This window comes from Papaver somniferum, chromosome 8 (genome assembly GCF_003573695.1).
Source record: "Papaver somniferum cultivar HN1 chromosome 8, ASM357369v1, whole genome shotgun sequence".
Taxonomy (NCBI): Eukaryota; Viridiplantae; Streptophyta; class Magnoliopsida; order Ranunculales; family Papaveraceae; genus Papaver; species Papaver somniferum.
In genome coordinates, this window is record NC_039365.1 from 148,211,210 (window position 1) to 148,234,001 (window position 22,792).

At 36.1% G+C, this 22,792-nt stretch overlaps 5 protein-coding genes and 1 non-coding gene across 6 annotated transcripts; 3 read left to right on the forward strand and 3 right to left on the reverse strand.

Annotated features, from left to right (window-relative positions):
• Window positions 1-469: 469 nt before the first annotated feature.
• LOC113306174 lies at window positions 470-2,255 on the reverse strand. The gene is made up of 2 exons (XM_026555144.1): window positions 2,106-2,255; window positions 470-1,735 (listed from the first exon to the last, which is right to left on the reverse strand). The coding sequence occupies exons 1-2, from the start codon at window positions 2,253-2,255 to the stop codon at window positions 470-472; spliced, it is 1,416 nt and encodes a 471-aa protein (XP_026410929.1).
• A 715-nt stretch (window positions 2,256-2,970) lies between these two features.
• LOC113301752 (putative poly [ADP-ribose] polymerase 3) lies at window positions 2,971-5,683 on the forward strand. Its single transcript, XM_026550558.1, has 4 exons — window positions 2,971-4,251; window positions 4,596-5,105; window positions 5,187-5,244; window positions 5,318-5,683. The coding sequence occupies exons 2-4, from the start codon at window positions 4,887-4,889 to the stop codon at window positions 5,326-5,328; spliced, it is 288 nt and encodes a 95-aa protein (XP_026406343.1). The 5' UTR covers window positions 2,971-4,251; window positions 4,596-4,886; the 3' UTR covers window positions 5,329-5,683.
• Window positions 5,684-9,605: 3,922 nt separating this feature from the next.
• On the forward strand, window positions 9,606-9,677 carry TRNAQ-CUG. Its single transcript has one exon. It is a non-coding gene; the product is annotated as a tRNA-Gln (tRNA).
• A 311-nt stretch (window positions 9,678-9,988) lies between these two features.
• On the reverse strand, window positions 9,989-12,855 carry LOC113303434 (zinc finger MYM-type protein 1-like). Its single transcript, XM_026552466.1, has 2 exons — window positions 12,739-12,855; window positions 9,989-12,609 (listed from the first exon to the last, which is right to left on the reverse strand). Exon 2 carries the CDS (start codon window positions 12,605-12,607, stop codon window positions 10,115-10,117), a length of 2,493 nt encoding a protein of 830 aa, XP_026408251.1. The 5' UTR covers window positions 12,608-12,609; window positions 12,739-12,855; the 3' UTR covers window positions 9,989-10,114.
• Window positions 12,856-13,347: 492 nt separating this feature from the next.
• On the reverse strand, window positions 13,348-14,640 carry LOC113306175 (peroxidase 40-like). Its single transcript, XM_026555145.1, has 4 exons — window positions 14,419-14,640; window positions 14,087-14,278; window positions 13,837-14,002; window positions 13,348-13,751 (listed from the first exon to the last, which is right to left on the reverse strand). Exons 1-4 carry the CDS (start codon window positions 14,638-14,640, stop codon window positions 13,348-13,350), a joined length of 984 nt encoding a protein of 327 aa, XP_026410930.1.
• Window positions 14,641-17,401: 2,761 nt separating this feature from the next.
• On the forward strand, window positions 17,402-20,189 carry LOC113306176 (mavicyanin-like). Its single transcript, XM_026555146.1, has 3 exons — window positions 17,402-17,453; window positions 19,522-19,662; window positions 19,753-20,189. The coding sequence occupies exons 1-3, from the start codon at window positions 17,402-17,404 to the stop codon at window positions 20,187-20,189; spliced, it is 630 nt and encodes a 209-aa protein (XP_026410931.1).
• The last annotated feature ends 2,603 nt before the right edge of the window (window positions 20,190-22,792 follow it).

The window sequence follows — 22,792 nt, forward strand, 5'->3', positions numbered from 1 at the left end:
GATAACCCAAAATATCTAAGAACGTCTCTTAAGAAAGACCATTCTACTCTTTCAAAGGCCTTAGACATATCAAGTTTAAGGCCCATGACACCCCATTTGTCCCTTTTCCTTTTTCTTTTCATAGTATGCACCAACTCATGAGCAATGTTGACATTTTCTTGAATATGTCTTCCTGGGACATAAGCAGCCTGATATGGGTAATCATTTTTCTCAAAAGTGGCTTCATTCTATTTACAAGAATCTTTGAAATGATTTTGTAATTAGAATTGCACAAAAAAATAGGTTTAAAATCAGAAGGACTGGAGGGATTATTAGTTTTGGGGATTAAAGACAGAAAAATATGGTTCATCTCTTTTAAAAGATGTTTGGAATCTAAGAAACTGTTAACAGTTTTCCAAACATCATCTATTAAGAGATCAATATTTTCTTTATAAAACCCTGGGGGGAAACCATCGGGCCCTGGGGAAGTCTAAGGAGTCATTTGGTTAATTGTATCAATGATCTCTTGCTTAGTAACTGGTCTAAGAAGATTTTGATTATCACTATTTGAAATGAAAGGATCAATACAATTGAGAATTTCAAGATTTCTAGAAGGCTTAGAACAAGTTCCTATAGAACTGAAGTGGTTTACCAATAAGGTTTCGAGATCAGCTCTGTCATTAACCCACTGCCCATTATCCAATTTAAGTGCACTTATATGGTTAAAATACTTCCTCCTATTGGCATAATTATGGTAAAACCCAATATTTTTGTCAAAGGATTTAAATAATTCTTGTCTAGATTTCTGAGCATAAAAGTCCTCTTGTACTTTTTGCCAGTGTTCTAGGTCAAACTCTACTTGTTTAATCAATTCAACATTATTTGAGGAATGAGGAAGATTATTAAGATAATGGAGTTGACCGCTAAAAGTTCTAACTTTATGATCAATATTACCAAAAGGCTGATGATTCCAAAGTTTTAAATCATGTTTAACAAATCTCAGCTTATTAGTAAATTGAAAAGAAGAGGAGCCTCTAACATCTTTAGAGTAAGCATTTTTAATAACTTCTCTTACAGATGGATCACTACCCCAACATTTGAAATATCTATAGGGCTTGCTACCTTGAAAAGACACAGAAGTAGTCTCCAAGATTATAGGTATATGATCACTGCCAATTGTGTCAATATGATGTACCGGAGTACAACCATAGTGATTCAGCCAGTGACCATTTACTAATGCCCTGTCCAATCTAGCATATATGCAGTTATTACCATATTGTCTATTATTCCAAGTAAACCTATTACCAATATATCCTAAATCAGAGAGATCACTGTTATCCAATATGGTTTGGATTTCAGGATATTCAGTTGTAGTTGGAGTGGAGTAGGTAGACCTATCATGGTCATGCATAGTAATGTTGAGATAACCTATGATAACCCAAGGATGATCTATTCTAGCACCAATTTCTCCTATGTATTTCCATTGTTCCATCTTCTCTTCATGGTACACAGAACCATAAAGAAAAGTGGCTAGAAATTCAGGTTTACTAGGATTATCAGAAATTATAACATTTATCATCTTATCAGTATTGTGTATAATTTCACATTGAAACCCAGTTTTCCAAATTAAAGAAATACCCACAGCACGACCTCTGATCAAATTCCATAGTGAATTTCTGGTTGTAGGGTTGCCGAATCCTTGATAATTCCATGACAAAATCCTCATTGGAGAGAAATGAGAATCAGCTAAAGATAGCTTAATTTTACAAATAGACAAAATATAAGACTCAAAACAACACTCAAACTGAACCAAGATGCTACAAACAAAATCACAATTCAGACGACACTTTTGGATATAAGAATAATTACTCAAGCAGCCAATATCAAATTTATGAATAAAACAATTAAGTTTCAATATAGGAAGACTACTAATGGAACTAAAAATCAAAACTTTAAATCTGGAAACCCTAATTTTATATCAAATTGCAATGAATTTGGGGGATCAACACAATAATTAATTGAAACGAAACCCTAGAATTGTATCGAACTTCATGGCAGTGAGCTTTAACAGGAAGGTTTAAAGAGTTCAAAATTATAAGGTTTGAAAGAAGGGGAGTAGAAAGAACCTGATTTGCGTTACAAATTTGCGAATCAATAGACGGAGCATGGTGAGTTTCATTTGGTCCTCTTGCTCCATTTTCAACTTCCTCCATGTTCAGATCCTCATCACATACAACTTTGTCTTGAATATCCATTTGACCACCACTACCATCCATGAGAAGATTAGAAGAGTTCTGACTATGGTTTTGAGAGTGTGAGAAGGTCGGGTTATCAAGAATGACATAGTTATCTTCGATTCCATCACCCCTTACTCTTTTATTTTTCCTAGTATCCGACCCATCTTATTCTTGCATCGGCCCATCATCATTAGGTTCTTGAGGCACATTATTGCTTACACTACTCTCCTGATTTTGCATGGCTTCTACCATATGAGCATTATTTTCATAAAATTCTTTGAATTGTTCATCTGTCATTCTGAAAATGAAAATATTTCATGCACGCTCATCGCATTTTTCAGCATGATGATCAATGACAAAACAATCGGGACAGATACTTCTTGATTTTTTTTCAAAACGGTACTTGACCCATATTTTTTTCTTTGCCGCATTCCACAGCCACACTACACCATTTTCCTTGATTAGTAACTAGATTTCGCTACAGCTTTGCCTCTGTTGCGAATTTCTGTTGCAAAAGTTTGCAACAACTACACATTGTTACAAAACTCGCAACTGATCTAATTTGTTACAATTCGCAACAGATTGGAGTTGTACGCGTGCGACTCGTGAGTGTGGCTGCCCACACTTTTTAGCTGAATTGGTTAAGTTGACTATTCAGCCCATTCAGATTAAAACTAACTCGTCTTACTATTAGTATCAAAAGAAATATCATTCTCATTCTCTTCTCAGTCTCTTTTCTCTCTCTCTCTCTCTCTTTCGTTCTCTTCTCCGATAATGATTAAGGTTAACTTCTCTGGTTTATGATAATTTATGAAGTCTTAAATCAACAATCTCTCCGAGATTATGGTCGAATGATTTGCTGATTTCACATATACCAAATCCCAAATCAAACCCTAATCTCGAATCCATTTTTTTATATTCTTCAGGACTGACCTAGCAGCGCCATTCTCCACCATGATTCGATCTATTAATGGAAGTAAAATCGTCCCACCATGAGCCGATCTCAATTTTCGTATTATATTATTCGATCTATAACCATCTTCTTCGATCTATAAGAATTTTCTTTCTTCAATCTCACTGTGAACCATTTTCTTCTTCAATCTTTAACTGTAAACTATTTAATTTGTTCTCTCTTCTTGTGTCTTTAATCATCTTGGTTTCTGTCAAAATAGTTTATTATTTTCAAGAACAGATGTTCGATTTTGTGAAACTTTAACCTAGATTCTTCAATTTAGGATATTTCGAGAATTGGTTACGTGCTTTGTGAACTTGGGTTTTTCTTGATACTTCTGTTGTTGAGTTATTAACTATGGGTTTGTGAAAAGTTTGAACTTTAGGTCATATGTGATAAAAATCAATTTGAGCATGTTTAGCTCTAGTTAAGTGGAATGTTGACGCTAAAAATATGTTGCAGACTCTAAGCGAATAAATTCTCATTGCTTTTGTTGTTGTGAAGGTAGAGATTAATAGGTTAAGTGAAGAGCTAATTCGGTTGAAGGATCTGATTTTATAGATAAAAAAGTGAAACCTGAGTTTGAACCAATTATTGAAGTTTGTGGATTCCTTGTTAAATCTTGCATCTCTAACTGTGTATGTCTAAAATCCTGATTTATTCATGAGTTAGGGTTTTGAAGGTTTATTCTTGAATTTTACCCTTTTGATATGTATTATTTCTGATCTGATGTCGTGATTTGGGGGTTCTGCTAGATTCATGACTTGTTTTCTTAAGTTTGCCATTTGTCAGTTGGTTTAATGTTGATTGTTGATTGCAGCTCAAGGATGGATACACAACAATGGGATATTAAGTTTGAAAGATGATATTTTGAAGATGAAGAGATGGTTTAGTTTGAAGGTGTTGAAAATAACTAGCACCAGTATGTAAGAACAAAATCACAAGGGAGAAAAGAGATAAGTAAACTGACCTGGTTAGCATACACTTAGATCACTTGATTCAAGTCAGATTGAGGAATTATGTGCCAACCCTGGTTCGATTGATTCGAATGAGCATTTTCAAATGAGCATATTGGAGACAAAGGTTAGATATATTTTCTAAGATATGATGTATACACGTCATTCCATGTGTGGGGCTATGTGGAATAATGCTGAAGGTTAGATATATTTTCTAAGATATGATGTACACACGTCGCCTGAAATTTTTACGTTTGTGCACTTCACCAGATAGATGGTATGATGTCCATGCATCACCGAGAGTTGTAGACCTCGATTTACTGGATTTATTTGATTGCTAGTCATTTGATTTTTGATTGTTGGTCATTTGATTGCCTTGTTGATTTTTTTGGAGTTACCATCCGCTCTTTATATATAGTCAAGGATAAAGCCTCTTCTTTTGATTTTCTTCTGCCGTGTATGTATTTGCAGCTAAAGCTTTATGGAAAGAGAGGAGTTTATAAGGACACTGATTAGATTACAGGAAGAGCGTGGGGAAATCCTCGATAAATATGGAATCCTTTACAACTGTGCTTTCTCCCTATGTGATTAAGGAAGAGAACTAAACGAGTATTGCCTACTTTTTTTCTCCTGTCATTTCTTTGTTTTTTATTCTTCTTTGCGTGATGGAGAGTGTTGTATTGTTGAAGATAAAGTACTCTTTTGGGTGATGAAAGGCTTAAACATAATTGAGTTTATCTACCCTTGTGCAACTATTGTATTATGCAACTCATTGTGGTGCCTGAAAACCGGTTACATCTGTACTTCAAGAAGGGGCAAGTGAGAGATGATGACAAAGCTGAAGAGAGGGTCGAGGAGAAGGAGAATGTTGATGATGCAGTCAGGGAATTTGCGCAGCTGTTTAACGAAGTTACAGGAAACGAATGGGAGAGCGAGAAAAAAATCCAGAAGAAGCATACAAAGTTCTATCTTGTATACATGGTGCATTTCCTTGGTCCTTACAACTGATCTGTTGAGCAGAATTACACTGTTCACTCACTCTTTTGTGTACGGTGTTGCCAGGGTGATGGTGTCGATGTTCAACACGGTGGTCTGGGTCTCAGACAGTTTTATCTTACAGGTTTGTGATACCCAATACAATCTTTCTTAACGAATTTACGTTTTTAAGTTGGCTGACGTGGATTTGTTTTTAGGTGTGCACTAATGGAGATGAGACTTGACTCGCCTGATTCGTCTATGGGGATGCTGACAGATGTGTGCAAAATTTGTGTCAAAGTACATGAATGAATTGTTACTCATCCAAGTTGTAACAGATGCTAGGTTATAACCTTTTCAGGTGAGGAAGTTCTTAACGAGTTCATAGACAATTTCAAAATGACAAAGGAGACTGGACAGAATAATGAAGCAATTTGGTCAGATTTCAGCCAGAGATGGTTCACTCTTAGTTTAATTTCCACTTGCTTATAGTTTCTGTTATACATTGCAGGGAGTCTCGTTTGTTGGATTGTTTGTATGTTGAGATATATGGCTACTTGTCATTATTGAACTACTACCATCCTTATTATCTACAACCTTTTGTTTTTTGTTTTATGGTTTTGCTGTTGTCCCTGACCTCAGTCATATCCTAACTTTATCCTTATGTTTGTTGGTGCAGGTTCAGGTTGGAGGATCACCGATTTATAAAGTTGATAGGCTACTTGTTTGCTGGAAACCTTTTTTTTTTGTTTCTTTTTCTCTGCAGTACAAAAACTTATTGTATTTTCTACTACTTCTCGCCTGGAGAATAAACTCGAGAATGATGAATATGCACTTTTCGATCTAGAAGAGAGATGGACAAGCAAATGAGCAGGTGAACGAGAATCTATTTTAGTTTCTTCCATTAGCTTATTGATGCATATGAGCAGCGGAGATTTCTATTTCTTCAGCACCCAAGAAAACTTTGGTGTTGGATACTTATTCTGGATTGCCTCTTTTCCCACCCCTCAACCTTTGTTTTGTGCATGTTTGTTGTCTTTGGCATAGTAGTCTTAGTGCCCTTGCTTTATGCTTATTGTTACATTCGTGGTTGAAACCTGATGATTGACCTGGTTGAATTGACAAGTTTTCTTTCTAACTTCATTCTCATTTGGTTTGGTTATTTAGAATTGACTATCTTTTTGAATAGTTTTCCAGGAATTGGAGAAGGAACATAATGGGGAAGTGTACAAGTAGCTGAAAGCATTGTTTTTTGTCTATTGAATTTGTTGTGAAGTTCATTAATTAGTAGTTTTGGTTCTAAAACAGGGGTAACTCGATTTTGTTAGATTAATTTGATTTTAAATGAACAGGGTTAATTTCATTTTGGTACAAGAAATTCTAGTTCTGAACCTGGTTTTGACTGACCAAAACCACTATTATTTTGATGTTGCAAAAAATTCGCAGCTGCAAAACATTGTTGCGAAATCCCAGTTTCGTAACTGCTAAAAGCAGTTGCGACTGAAAATTCGCAACAGCTTAAGAGCCGTTGCGAAAATTTTCAACACCGACTTTCGTAACAGAGATGAACTGCTGCAACTTCACTTTGAAACTGCTACTTACCGTCACTAATCATTAAATTCGATGTAGTGCCAGTTTCCCCTTTTGAGTGGCATACTCAAATCCACCTCCACCTTTGCTGAAACATATCTGCCACGAACGGTGTATCCTCTTTTTCCTTCCACAGAAATTATTTTACCCATGTCTTGAAGCAGCTTCATGATTATCCCATTATCAATGTGTTCTAAACACAAACCTGTGATTAGTACCGAAAAAACATGATGGGTGAACTTATAATCCCCCAATGGAATTGCAGGGTCATAGTTTTGCAGGACTATGAGATGATCCTTAATGATCCAATTAGGTGTTTTTAGTACAATATTCAAGTTCTCCGGGCTCCTGAATTTGAAGACATACAGATTTCTTCCCATGACATTTATATCAACTTTATTGAGTCTTCTCCAGATTAATTTCACCTCTTTCTTGACTGCATCTGTCTCAATTTCATCTTTCGAGATAATTTTCCCTATGAGACTGTTGCACCATTGGTTGGTAGCTGTTTCAATTTCCTCCTCTGTGATAAGACTACTCCTCATATTAGAGCTTTCCGCAGTAAGATTTGTTTCTCTCATCTTCTTGGTAAGTGCTGCAAGCTTCAACATTTGGGACATTTTTGTGTTGTTAATACTTTCCTCTTTGTGATGATCTCTTTTGCTTTTTGTAGACGATTTATAGGCAGTAATAAATTTAGGGTTTCTGTTGATATAACAAAAAATTCCTAATTTATCTAGATTTTTTTGGTTAGGATTATGAGCTGTAGGGAGATATTACGGAGGAAAATAAGGCTTTAATTTGGGTATATGACATTTAAATTTTTGAATTTTCCTTTGGAGCGCAATCCTAATCACATAATTACGTAAGTTACCCTTACTGATAGTGAGAACAATATTCTTCAGAGGATGATTATGATGATGAAAGAATGGATGATTGATTTCCTTTGGAATGTGTTTATAGGAATCTTGGATGGTAGCATACACCACTTGTATGTAGGTCAAACATGACGAGATGTGTATTAATAACACCATTGTTATTAGAACCATATGACTAGATGAGGATCTGAAGAATTCCATAATCAGTATGATTATGATGAAACACCACTGTTTGAATGAGATTCGAGGAACCAAATGCACCACTGCTACCAAACGACCACCACTGGATCACTACTGAATACACAAAAGAGTATTGCAAATCAAAAGGAATTAGTTTTCCATGAGAATCAAGAGCTAATAAAAATAGAGAGAAAGAGAGTAAAAAAGAACATCAAAGAAATTAAAACTGAGATAAAAAAAGAAAAAAAAGACTTAGATAGAGATTCTAGGAAGAATTCCACAATCTTCTTCGCATCAGCCGTCGGCCTTTAGTCGTATCAATCACCATCAAAACATGTTCGACCATATGAAAAAATGCGTTGTTTCTAAAAAAAATTGCGTGTGTCGGTGGAATGTCTCCCATATTGTGTAATATGTTACTTATGTTGCCGTTTGTACCTTCTATGAAATAGCCACAAAGCCCGCTAGTCAAGGCAGGAGTTTCTAGATATCTTCGTTCCCAAGTTACTTGATAGACAAGTCTATACATAAACTATATAAATACATGGGATATAGACCCTATGATGCAAAAAAAACGAAACATGTTTGGCCTATTGATGTTAAATACATGGGATATAGACCCTATGATGCAAAAAAAAAACGAAACATGTTTGGCCTATTGATGTGGAAGTTAATAAAACACCCTATCCGGATCTCTTTAAGATTCCATTGTTACTCTGTGTAATGATGCAAGATAGTTTTGCTTTGTTTCAAACAAAACTAAGTTGGCTGATTGATATGGGTTTGTTCTCTTGGAACTATAGTTTGGATGAAAAAATGATAATGGTAGGAGTATTAGTCAAAAATTGGGGGAGGAATTTGAGTATTATGAACTTAGCGAACTCCCTAATGAACCTGATTTTTAAATCGGTTAAATAAATATAATTAAAGTTTTACTAAAAAAGGTATTGGAACCCAGCTTGTTGCTAGGTTGCCAACCAAATTTTTTGTATAATTTTTTTTTTCATAATATTATTAGCGAGCTAAACTAATAGATATTCTAGGAAGAATTCCACAATCTTCTTCGCATCAGCCGTCGGCCTTTAGTCGTATCAATCATCATCAAAACATGTTCGACCATATGAAAAATGCGTTGTTTCTAATTTGTTTTTGTGTGTGTCGGTGGAATGTCTCCCATATTGTGTAATATGTTACTTATGTTTCCGTTTGTACCTTTTATAAAATAGCCACAAAACCCGCTAGTCAAGCCAGGAGTTTCTAGATATCTTTGTTCCCAAGTTACTTGATAGACAAGTCTATACATAAACTATATAAATACATGGGATATAGACCCTATGATGCAAAAAAAACGAAACATGTTTGGCCTATTGATGTGGAAGTTAATAAAACACCCTGGCCGGATCTCTTTAAGATTCCATTGTTACTCTGTGTAATGATGCAAGATAGTTTTGCTTTGTTTCAAACAAAACTAAGTTGGCCGATTGATATGGGTTTGTTCTCTTGGAACTATAGTTTAAATGAAAAAATTATAATGATAGGAGTATTAGTCAATTGGGGGAGGAATTTGAGTGTTATGAACTTAGCAAACTCCCTAATGAACCTGATTTTTAATCGGTTAAATAAATATAATTAAAGTTTTACTAAAAAAGATATTGGAGCCCAGCTTTTTGCTAGGTTGCCAACCAAAAATTTTGTATAATTTTTTTTCATAATAATTGAAAAGTAAATTAAAAAAAATATATATAATTTTTACTAAAAAAATAAAAATAAAAATAAATAATCAGCTTTGTTATTGCCGCTTTCCATCAGTTGAAACTGATAGGTGGAGCTGAAAGACCATGGGAAAACGATCAGGTATGGTTCCATGGTCTAGCGGTTAGGACATCAGACTCTGAATCTGGTAACCCGAGTTCAATTCTCGGTGGAACCTGTTTTTTGCTTCTTCTTATTTTCTCGGTGGATTTTTTTTCTTTCTTTTGTTGTCTTGCACCTGTACGATGAATAGCAAACGGTGAAACACTGATATGAATACGATCTTCAGCAACTACCTATTATATCACTTTCTCGCAAATCGTAAAAATGTAACTGTTGGTCGAGCTCAACCAAGGCCCAAGGAGTTTATCTCTTTTTCTTTTGGGTGCTTTTGTTAATGTCGCAGACAGGCTTGCGAAAGAGGCTAAATTTATTAGGACGTTTTCGACTTGGATTGAAAATCCTCCTGTAATTTTATCTCATTGCACATACAAAAAACCCCATAATTTCAACAGAAAATAGATCAAGGATTACAGGTAGTCACCTAAGGCAGCTAACAGTAAGGACACAAGATGAGCAATGAAAATAACAAAAAACTCTTGATATCAATTCATATCAATTTAAAGCTACAATATCCCTTTTACTAAGTTTCAGATTTTCAACTCGGCGCACAATAGTCTCATTGTCAAGGCTATTAAGAATATCACTCTCAATGTATGGGATCAAGCGATCACTCATCCATTCATCTTCTAGATCAGTTTCTACCCTTACCTTCTCACGGTTAATAGAAGAAAAGACCCTCTGTTCCTTGGCAGTTGCAACTGGGAGGATTAGTGCCAGTGTCAGAAGCAAGTACACTAGATTGTAAACATTGTCCTTTTCTGTTTCAACCATTTTCTGTGCAAGATCAGCAATCCCATTCAGTTCTGAAAACCGGACATCGGAGCGCACATCAGATATATAGCTTTCAAGTTGATCTGCAAGTGTCATGATTTCAGCAGCAGAGAAGTCTACAGGATAAAACTGAGCAAGGCGAATCAACTGTTGTTTGTTGAATGCAGAGAACGAATCACTTGGGCTCAAACATGCGATGCAAAGAAGCAACTCAGTGTCCGTCTCGGAGAATCGATTATTTAGCTCTTGAAGTATCATATTTAAGACAGCTTGGAATAACTCAACGTGATAATAATGCATGTTCGTGATCTCTTGAGTTTCATCGCTTCTTCGACACCGCACCTGTCTGGGAACTATATCGTCCATATTTGGAATTTCCATTTGATGATTGTCACAGAAAGAACAAACTTCTTTGAATAGAGAATCCCAACCATTATCCCTCATCATTTGAAGTTGTTCCTTACATAGTTTAACTAGTTTCATGGCATTCACAAGATCTTGGTCTCTCCTCTGTAATGCTTTTGACAAATCACTTGTGATTCCTAGTATAGTTTTCATCAAATGTAGACTGAAAACAAAAGGAAATGAAAAGATAGTATCCAAGACACCTGACGCATTAAACTTGTCATCACCACTGTATCCATCCCTTTCGATAACATCAAGAACATCCACTACAGATGCAAACATGGTAATTAAGATGCTTAAGGTGTTGTAGTGAGAATCCTCACATGCAACACTAGACCATATAAGAGTAGTTTCCAGATTTGAGTCTCCTATGAACGCGAACGCTTTTATCTTCGTTTCATATAAAAAACCACTATTCTTGAGTTCCTCAAAAGCTAGAACAACATCTCTCTCTTGAAGATTAGCATAACGTTTAGCTACTGCTCCTACAATATCCACCAATTTTGCAACCGATTTGAACAAATTGTAAACTTCAAATTGTTCCGTTCCCACAGAAACAAGAATTGACTGAAGTTTATTAGCAAAGCAATGAATGTAATAGGCACACTCATTTTCCTTCAGAATAAGAGATTTAAGACCATGAAGCTCACCTCGACAGTTACTCTCTCCATCATACCCTTGACCTCGCAACCTAGATATGCACAATCCATACTCCGAAAAGAACTTATCCACAGACGTCTTGAGAAATGAAGCAGTAATCTTGGCAACATGATCAATAAGCACAAACCGCTCAACTACATTACCCTTATCCACATAACGAAATACAACGCTTATCTTATCCTCTGAATGTACGTTATGGTCATCCAAAAGAATGGAAAACAGTCTGTCACCAATATCTTTAGTAATTGTACGGACAATTTCATCTGAAATAACACTTACAATGTCCTTCTGAACATCAGTGGTTATCGATTTTGAATTCTCGAGAGCAGTTTCCAATCCGACTGGTTTTGCATCTTCGTGACTGTTATAAAGAAACTGTAACAATTCAAGGAAATTTCCATCATTACCTTCATTTTCAAGCTGGCCATGAATAGGAAGCCCTTGACGAAGTAGCAAACGCAGCGTATCAAGGGACACATCATCCAAAATAGTCTGGTATTCATCTAACAAAGCTTGACAATCGTTCCAAGCTTGGTTGTGAGCACTGTTTTCACCTCCTACATGCTTCTGTAACCTTTCTTTCTTTTTCCAATTAGAAAACCCTTCATCAACAAAGACATCGCCACCTGCTTGTTTACCATTGTTTGGTTTAAATAGATAACAAAACAAACAAAATGCAGCATCCTTTGTAATGCTATACTCCAACCAGTTAGGATATTCACTAAACCAAGCAGGATTAAACCTCCTAGAGTTTGAGTAGTTCTTCCCAAAATTCTTAAAAGGAAAATTATGGTTACGAGGCTGACAAGGACCCTTTTTCAAGTAAGCTCTTCTAACTTGATCTCGAATATCAGGATCATATTCTGAAATTGGAATTCTTAACGCGGGATCAGTAGGAAGATCTGCAGGATTAAACTCCAAACAAGTATTTCTCGAGCTTGTTGTTTGATGATCTGCAACATCAGTAGGATCGTATTCTGAAAGAGGAACTAGTAACACCGGCTCTTTTCTTTGTTTGGGAACTAGTAATAGCGGATCAGCAGCAGCAGGAAGGTCGTCCGAATTGAGTTCAGCACATGTTTTCTTAGAATCCTTTTTCGGTGGCGTCGATAATTCGGATTCAGGCTTCCTTTTGAAATATCTCTCCATTTCTGCAAATCACAAACACATAATCAACAAAAACAACACCTAATCTTGCACAAATTTTACTGGGATTTTTTCATTTAAAAACCCTAGATTCAAATAAAAAAAAAATGAAGAACAAATCGAACATGACTTACCTGCAAATCTGATAGAGGAAATCTTTTCTAGTTTTTTTTTCCCAAGTGGTTTAAGATTTTGGGATTTTGTGTGAAACCCTAAAGAGAAACGGAGAGACCTCTGAACGTGCAAGTGTAGTGAACTAGTGGGGTTGGTTACTCACTGAGGGGGCTCTTTAAGAAAATTAAAATACGTGGCGAGGATAGTTTAGGTATGTCAGTCTAATTTTTCTCATTTGGGCGGTAATTTTCGCGCGGATTTGTTTATGGGCTTGTTTGGTTAAGTTGAACCCAAAGTTTCGGAATATAATATTTGTAGGATACACTATCACTGGCGATGAAATTCAGCACCATGGCAGCAGATTTTCTTAACCATAACAAAAAGAAAACAGACGATGATCTGATAATACGAATTTAGGCTGACAGGTTTCCCGCAGAGTGAAAATAAAAGAAATAAGAGTGAAAATCATAAAAAAAATCAGCATAAACTAGCTTCTGCAATCTGCATACACAAAAATGTGAAAATGGCCATGGGATAATTTTAAGCTAATATTCTCGACACAACCAGATTAAAGTACACCAGTATGAGTATCTACAATAAGTTCTAAACTAAAAGATACTGTACTAGTATTAGTTAATGACCCTGCAGTTGCGGCGGATCTGACCGTTTTCTCCCGTAAGTGGAATCAAGCTTCCCATTCTAAGCATTGATCTTGTGAAATCCGTGAAAAAAGACTGTTGGTCGCGTGCATATACTTCAACAATTTCCAGTGTAGGACTGTTTCCAGCTACAAGGGCATGATCAGATGGTAGAACAGCTTCGCCTGATAGGAGGTTAATAAAGTACTGATTATCAAATGTTGCTGGCGTCACCAGGTCGAAAGGTGCTAGAGGATTGTCGCTATCCGGAGAGTTGGAGCAAAACTGTGTTAGAGATGCTAGAAAATCTAGGTCGCCTGGTTCAGCAGAGCTACTACGATCCTGGAGAGTGGCGTTGAAAGTTGAGCACCTAGCTTGACCAATTGTGTGTGCACCTGTAAACAGATGATTGCACGGAATTTTTCATTAGCATTAAGAATCTGATGATTTAGATGGACAGTAAGGGAAAAAACATATCACCTGAGAGAGAAACCATGTCCACTATGTCAAGGCCAACTTTTTGGAATTTGGTGATGAGGGCGTTCAAGTCTTCTTTTGGGAATGGAAGGTTGTTATTTGTATCGTTAAAGCTAGCAGTCAAGCTATCTTTTCTTCCCATCTGAACATCCCACCCTGGTCCGTTAGACTGCCATTACACACATTGTTAGTACGTTCAAAACAAACTGCGATGGTATCAATTCCTGGCTTATACACTTATAAAATAAGTTACCAGAACGACAGAGTCTCGCGCCACAGTTGCTAGAATGTCAGCACATGAAACTATCCCAGGACACACAAACTCAAGGTCACTTTTTATTGCGTCGATCACCAAAAACCCTCTCAGAGAATTGACATTAGGATCTGCATTCTTTTCGCCAGTTAACGTATCTGTATCATCTAACAAAACAGAAGCATCACAACCCTGCAACAAACATATATACATACATACAAAGACTTTTAGTTTTTAACTCTTCAAGAACTCGCTATACATACACATGCAGACTATTCATGGACAAATATATAATGACAAATAAGTAAATTTATGAGAATGGATGAACTTACATTGACAAAGCAGTCATGAAAATGGAGGCGAAGAAGTGACGCCGCCATCGGCGGTTCATCAGTCACAACTTTCTGCACCCATGCATAGATGATCCGTTCTGCATCAGGACAAGTATCTTGATACCAATTTACTTGGAGAGGAGTGGCATCAATTTGTGCAAGAGGGTACTTAGATATGGAAGCAAACAAGAGAAAAACACAAAGTAAAACTGTCATCATCATATTTCAAATAAGCTTTAGTCTTAGCAATACTAGAGCTGTGAATTGATAGGTTTCTTTGTGATTGAAGCCAAGAAGAGGAAGAAGAATTGAGCATTATTATGATCACAGTTGCCTAAAAAAAGTCTTAAAAAGAAAGAATTTATCTTTCTTTTATTAGAAAAATCACCCATAATAGAAAAATCTTGCAAAAATTATCTTAACAGAAATGTGGACATGAATTCATTAAAACGTCAAGTTCCATTAAAGGGTAAATAAGCTCTGTTGGATTAACTTCAACATAGAAGTCACTAACAAGCTGGTTAGGACAAGATTAGGAAATTGATGTATCCTAAGAGAATTAGAAGTCATCTAGTTTTAAGAAAAGGAAAGACATGCAATAAGGTAATAGGACTAGGAAAAGGAATCCATAGTTCTATATATATATGATCACCAAAGTTGTGGTTGATCATATGAGCAAGATTAGAGCTTGTGTTTAGTTTTGAGAGATTTTCTAAACATCAACAAAGAGAGTTGTCTTTATATAAGCTAAGTTTCATCTTGCAGTTGTCATTAATTGGTATCAGAGCTTGTTTCTGAGCCATGGAAAACGAAACCACCATTGTGGGTGCAAAACAGTTCACGCCACCATCAATACAAGTTCCAATCCTCAACGCCACAAACTACACAGTATGGGCCATGAGAATGAAGGTACTGATGAAAATCTACAAAGTTTGGGAAACAATTGATCCTGGTACATTGGACCCAGACAAAAACAATGTTTCCATTGGATTACTCTTTCAAGCAATACCAGAATGTCTTGTTCTACAAGTTGGTGAACAGGAAACTTCAAAGAAAATTTGGGATGCAATAAAGGCACGTAATCTCGGAGCTGATCGAGTTAAAGATGCCCGTCTGCAAACCTTAATGTCTGAATTTGAAAGAGTGAAGATGAAAGACACTGATACTATTGATATCTTTGCAGGAAAGCTATCAGAGATAGCCTCAAAAGCTGCGTCACTTGGACAATCCATTGATGAAGATAAACTGGTAAAGAAGTTTCTCAATAGTTTACCAAGATCCAAGTATATTCATATCATAGCTTCTCTCGAACAAGTCTTAGATTTAAAGAAGACTAGGTATGAAGATATAATTGGAAGATTGAAAGCATATGAAGAGAGAATCCTTGATGAAGAAAACAATGGAGAAACTCAAGGAAAACTCTTGTACACAAACTCTTACCAACAAAACTTTGCGACAAAAGGAAGAGGTCGTGGAAGAGGTGGTAGAGGAAACAGAGGCCGAGGAAGGGGAGGAAGGTTTAACTCACAAGATATAACAACAAGTCAGAATGATCAAAACCAAGGGAAAGAAAAGAAGGATAGATCAAACATTATTTGTTACAGATGTGATAAACCAGGACACTTCTCCTCTGTATGCCCTGAAAGAATACAAAAGATGGAAGAAACAAACAAGAATGAAACAAGGGAAGCAGATACAACTCTTTTCATGCACAAAGTTGTATTCTTAAACGAAGGGAAACTAATACCAAAGAACTACGAATCAAAGGATGGAGAAGAAGGAATCTGGTATTTAGTTAATGGAGCCAGCAATCACATGACTGGTAAGAGACACTACTTTTCTGAACTCAATGAGAAAATCAAAGGACAAGTGAAGTTTGGGGATGGATCTTCTGTAGAAATTGAAGGGAAAGGATCAATTCTATTTCAGAGCAAGACTGGAGAACAGAAGCTTGTCACAAACATCTACTTCATCCCAAACTTACAAAGCAACATTCTAAGTTTAGGACAAGCTACAGAAGTTGGATGTGATGTTAGAATGCGACAAGATTATCTAACAGTTCATGACCCAAGTGGAAGACTTTTATTTAGAGTCTCACGCTCACAGAATAGACTCTACAAGATAAGTCTCGTGATTGGAAGGTCATTGTGTCTGAATATGAGACTGGAAGATCAGACATGGAAGTGGCACGTAAGGTTAGGACACATAAGTTTCAGAACCTTAAAAACTATGTCTCAGAACAAGATGGTTCGAGGGCTACCACAACAAAACGGAGTGGTGGAGAGGAGAAACAAGACTCTAATGGAGATGACAAGAAGTTCTTTAAAGGCTATGCAGGTGCCTAATTATCTATGGGGAGAAGCTGTACGACACTCCACATACCTAATAAACAGGATACCTACGAAAGCTCTGAAAGACATGACTCCATATGAAAGTTTGCGAAAGAGAAAACCAAACATAGATCATTTAAGAGTGTTTGGTTGCAAAGCATACGCAAAAGTTGATTCTGCAACTCTTAAGAAACTGAATGATCGATCTCAGACTCTTGTGCATCTAGGAATTGAGCCTGGATCCAAAGCTTACAGATTATTCAATCCAACAACGAAAAGAGTAATAGTGAGTCGAGATGTGGTATTCGATGAAAAAGCAAACTGGAACTGGAAAGAAACTAATGATGGACCAAGTAGGGATCCAGGAATGTTTCACATGAGATGGGGTCAAGTAATTGATGAAAGCAAATGACCCATAATCATCAATACCAATGGAAACAATAATGTTAATCAAGAAGAAGAAGAGAATAATGAAAACACTGAGAATAACGAAGAAGTAGAAGAAGAAGAAGAAGAAGAAGAAGAGGAGATCGATGAAATAACTAAACCCATTCCACTGTGAAAATCAACAAGACAGATACAAAAGCCACAGTATCTGGAGGATTATGTTCTTCAATCTGCAGAAGAATGTGAGATTATGCTACTTTCCATTAATGACGAACCAAGAAACTTTAAGGAAGCAAAGCTTTCGCATAAATGGTACAAGTATGTAGAGAAGAAATTATTTCAATCAACAGAAACAAGACTTGGTTTCTAGTTGATAAGCCAGGTGGGGTAAAAGTGATTAGTCTTAAGTGGATTTTCAAGGTTAAAAGAAATGCTGATGGAACTATTAACAAATATAAGGCAAGACTTGTAGCTAAGGGATACGTTCAAGAATCAGGCATAGACTTTGATGAAGTTTTCGCACCAGTTGCTAGACTAGAGACAATTCGTCTCTTAATAGCAGAAGTTGCATCAAACTCATGGGAAATTCACCACTTAGACGTTAAGACAACATTCTTACATGGTGAATTGCGAGAAGATGTGTATGTTGAACAACCAGAAGGTTTTGAAGTAAAAGGACAAGAGCATAAGGTTTATAAGTTATCAAAAGCTCTATATGGTCTAAGACAAGCTCCTCGAGCCTGGAATACAAAGTTAGATCAAATGTTAAGAGAAATCAGATTTGTTAAGTGCTCTAAAGAAACATCAGTATACAGAAGAGAAGAAAATAGAACGTTTCTTGTGATTGCAGTCTATGTAGATGATCTATTTTTGACTGGAAACTCCCTTAAGGTGATCAATGAGTTCAAGAGAGAAATGTCATCAAAGTTTGAGATGTCAGACCTCGGTAAACTCACTTATTACCTTGGCATAGAAGTCCATCAAGGAGTAGATGGGATTCAGATTAAACAAGAAGCTTATGCAAGGAGAATTCTGAAAGAAGCAGGACTTGAAACTTGTAATCCAACGAAGATACCAATGAAGTTTGGACTTAAAGTTTCAAAGGCACAAGAAGAAGCAGAGATTGATTCAACGAGTTATAGAAGAAATGTTGGATGCCTAAGATACTTATTACACACAAGACCAGATTTGGCTTTCTCTGTGGGAGTAGAAAGTCGTTATATGCAGAGTCCACGCAAGCCTCATGGTGATGTAATAAAGCAGATATTGAGATATCTAAGAGGAACAATCAGCTGTGGATTGAAGTATGGTCGAGGATGATCAAAAGGAATTGTTGGGTATAGTGACAGCAGTCATAATATTGACCAAGATGATGGAAAAGGTACAACTGGTCATATATTTTATCTAGGAGAAGCACCTATTATATGGTGTTCACAGAAGCAAGACACTGTAGCCCTCTCATCCTGTGAAGCTGAGTTTATGGCCGCAACAGAAGCAGCTAAACAATCAATATTGCTTCAAGAACTGTTGGGTGAAATCAAAGGAAGAGAACCTGAAAAAGTTCTCATCAAGATTGATAATAAGTCTGCAATTGCACTCACTAAAAATCCAGTGTTTCATGGGAAGACGAAACACATTTACAAAAGGTATCATTTCATACGAGAATGCATCGAGAAGGAGGTCATTAACGTAGAACACATACCAGGAACTGAGCAGAAAGCAGATATATTGACAAAGACATTAGCTCAGATCAAGTTTGAAGAAATGAGACAACTGATTGGAGTACAAGATATGTCACGGGTAAGGTTGAAGCTTAACGGGGAGAATGTTTGATTAACTTCAACATAGAAGTCACTAACAAGCTGGTTAGGACAAGATTAGGAAATTGATGTAATCCTAAGAGAATTAGAAGTCATCTAGTTCTAAGAAAAGGAAAGACATGTAATAAGGTAATAGGACTAGGAAAAAGAATTCATAGTTCTATATATATATGATCACCAAATTTGTGGTTGATCATATGAGCAAGATTAGAGCTTATGTTTAGTTTTGAGAGATTTTCTAAACATCAATAAAGAGAGTTGTCTTTATATAAGCTAAGTTTCATCTTGCAGTTGCCATTAAGCTCATTATGTAAAGTGGTATCCCATAATTTAGGAAAATTTCAAAGTAAATAGTAAACAATCAGACTCAGTGATTTTCTTGAAGCAAAAGAATGAAATTTTTTAATTTTCATTACTTATAAACCAAAGAACTTACAATGCAATTCCTTAGGTCTTTTTTAGATATAAAGCTATAAATATAAATAAGCTTAGCCTCCCGCAACCTCTAGCGTTGCCAAGTTTTCTTAAGATTGGTTTTACTAGCACAGCTTTAGTTTTTATTGTAGTTATAGTTGCAGCTCTCAATGTTTCTTCATCAACGGCTTCAACTTATGATGTTGGCGACACTTCTGGTTGGACCACCATGGGTAATATCGATTACAATAAGTGGTCTTCCTCCAAATCTATTCATGTTGGAGACACAATCCGTAAGTTTTCGTCTTTCGATTATTATTGTTCAACTGTAATTTTAACTTTGTATAATCTTTTCTTAACATGTATGCTTGTGTGTGTTATAGGTTTTGTCTACAACCCAAAATACCACAATGTCTTGCAAGTGACATCTCAAGATTATGAATCGTGTACCACAACATCTCCATTAGCTACCTACACTACAGGGAATGACTCTATTCAGATAAAGGGAGATGATACTCACTACTATTTCATCTGCGGTGTCCCTGGTCACTGCAAGATTGGTCAGAAGGTTGACATTCAAGTTTCTGATTCTCTTGGACAAGCAACCAAGAGTCGATCTAGTTGTTATTCAGATCCTTGTACTTCAACTCCTACCCCTTCATTTCCCAGAACCCCTTATTTTCCAACCCCTTCATTTCGTCCCCCACCTTCATCTATGATATTTAGTCCACCCACAACTACATCTTCTGCATTTAAATTTCTTTCCAGCAGTCTTTTTATTGGTTTAACAGGTGTCACTGTCGTGTTTCTGATGCATTAGGCTTTGGTTATAAGTTATGTCTGTCGGGGTATTAGATTTGTACTGTTTTTAGCTTTTCTTATGTTTTTTAAAGTTCGATAAGGATTTTAATGGTATTTATTCATGTTTAATCAATGCACTAATTTATAATAGTGCAACAATGGCTTACATAAAACATATGCAAACTTCAATTTACAACATCCTAGTAACTTGCTTCCTATGCATGTATATTTGACTTTTGCACACCTAGCCAGCCATTGGCAGAGCCCACAATAAACGTAAACGTGGTACTGCACTCTAATTCCTATCACCCGAAAACTCAATAACACCCCAATTCTAGTTTTTCCTTGCATCTATTTTCTTTGTTTGATTGAAAGATTCTTTTTAATATAGTTCATTACTGTAATCCAATATAATTTTGAAATGGATATTTAATATTTAAAATCCCTTTGCATAACGATATATGGAAAAATGGCCCCTCGCTTTCATTACATCGATGTGGATTACCCCGCGAAATAGCAATAGAGCTTTTCCAGACATTTGTAATTCGTGGTCTAATCAGACAGCAGGTTGCTTCGAACATAGGAGTTGCTAAAAATAAAATAAGGGAAAAAGATGAGCATCAGGATGTTGAGGTTCGAAATTCGAAGTGAAATTTTTAATTTGCCCGTTTCTAGTCGTCATGGGAAAGCAGAAAGAAGGAAGAACCCATCTAATTTTTAATTCAACTATTGAGATATTTCCTACTCAGGTAGGATAGGAAATAGATTTGCTCTATCGGCATGTCATTTGCCTTGGGTTGTTTTACGAGAAAAAAAGGGAAAGATATGATTCATAAAAGAATCAGTAGAACTAAGCTAAGAAAAAAGACAATAAACTTAGTACAAGAGCGAGCACTATGTTGCATCTTGGCTTAACTAGAAACTCTAAATGTGCTAAGCCAAGGTTAGGGAAAAAAAAAGAAAAAAAAAAGGAAAATTTCTTGTTTGGTCCTAAGCCCATAAGGTTATTTATAACAGGGTCCAGCTAGATTTTACTCTTATTCTAAGGTCCAAAGTTATTTGAAAACATGGAAATGACTAATATACCCCACTGTTAAGTACGTGTGAAATAACATACTTCTACCAAATCGGGATTTTATTTATCTGGAGGTCCAAATTTAATTAAAACATATAAAGGACCATAGATTTGTTTACAAATTTGAGTACATATCTGCCACACTACTTACAAATATGAGTACATATCTGCTACACTACTTAGGAATCTGAGTACTCCTCAATTCACTTTACTTTATTGCAGCACCAGCACCTCTGCAATCAACCATTCACCACTGCCTTCAGCTCCATCTTCTCAATAATCTTCTATCTTGCTGCATCACAATCTTCTTAGCTTAAACCACAACTGCAACAGCTACATCAACACCATTGTCATTTCAATTCAGCTGCAACACAGACTTGTTCTTCTTCCCTGTTTAAACAGCACTACCATCTTCATAAACCCATTGAGACGACCATCTCATCCACTGATTTTGTTCACAGTAATCACCACCTACAATTCCTCCTCTATCTCATCTGTATCTTCAGTTTACATCAGCAACCCAACCTTCTATGTTCCTCCAAATCCATTTGCAGCACACCTTCTTTCAAACACACATCACAACCAATTTGTAACTTCATCAAGACCACCACCAATTTCACAAGCTTGCAAATCTGAACCAACAACAACTCCTGTTCCTATCATTCAAAATCTGTCATTTCTTGCAATAAGTTCTGAACTGCAGCTCCAGATCATCTCCATATCAATTCCAGTACTGAATCAAACGTAACAAAGAGCATCTATTTCAGTATTTCATATACGTACTGAATCAAACATAACAAGGAGCACTTCCTATAAGTATGCGATATATGTACTGAAGATTCATGAACTACAAATCAACAGTATGACAACAACATGTGACAAATCTATGAAAAATAAGAGAATCGAAAGACATATTACAATATTTCACATAAGTACTGAAGGGTAAAACTAAAAAAGGAGCAAAAACACAGCAAATAACACTTCCTATCAGTATTATACATACATACTCATGGATCGAACCAAAAAAATGGGAAAAACTTCAAATAAAACAAAATTAGAAGAGTTTTATATCAGTACGCCATATATGTACTGTCAATTCATACACGAAAAACAACTGTAACAGACCTAAATACCATAAAAGCGTCAATCAAATCGATTTGATTATCAGAATACAATCAAAAAAACAAATCAAAAGAAGAAAAACCGAACAAAATAATCAAACAAGATGATTAGAAAGCATACCTGAAAACAGAAAACAAATATTCTCCTCGTAAATCATAACGATGCACCATCTTGTTCTTCTTAAAAGTAGACTAGGTTTCTGTCAGTACGGGATATACGTACTGTTGGTTCATACACAACAATCAGCTGCATGTCAAAAATAATTAACGAATCCGTGAAAAAACAGTATTGAAACACTTCTATTTCAATATTCCATATATGTACTTCTGAATCAAATAAAAAAAGGTCTTCAAAACTAGGTTTCTGTCAGTACTGCAGATACGTACTGTTGGTTCATACACAAAAATAAACCGAAACACATCTAA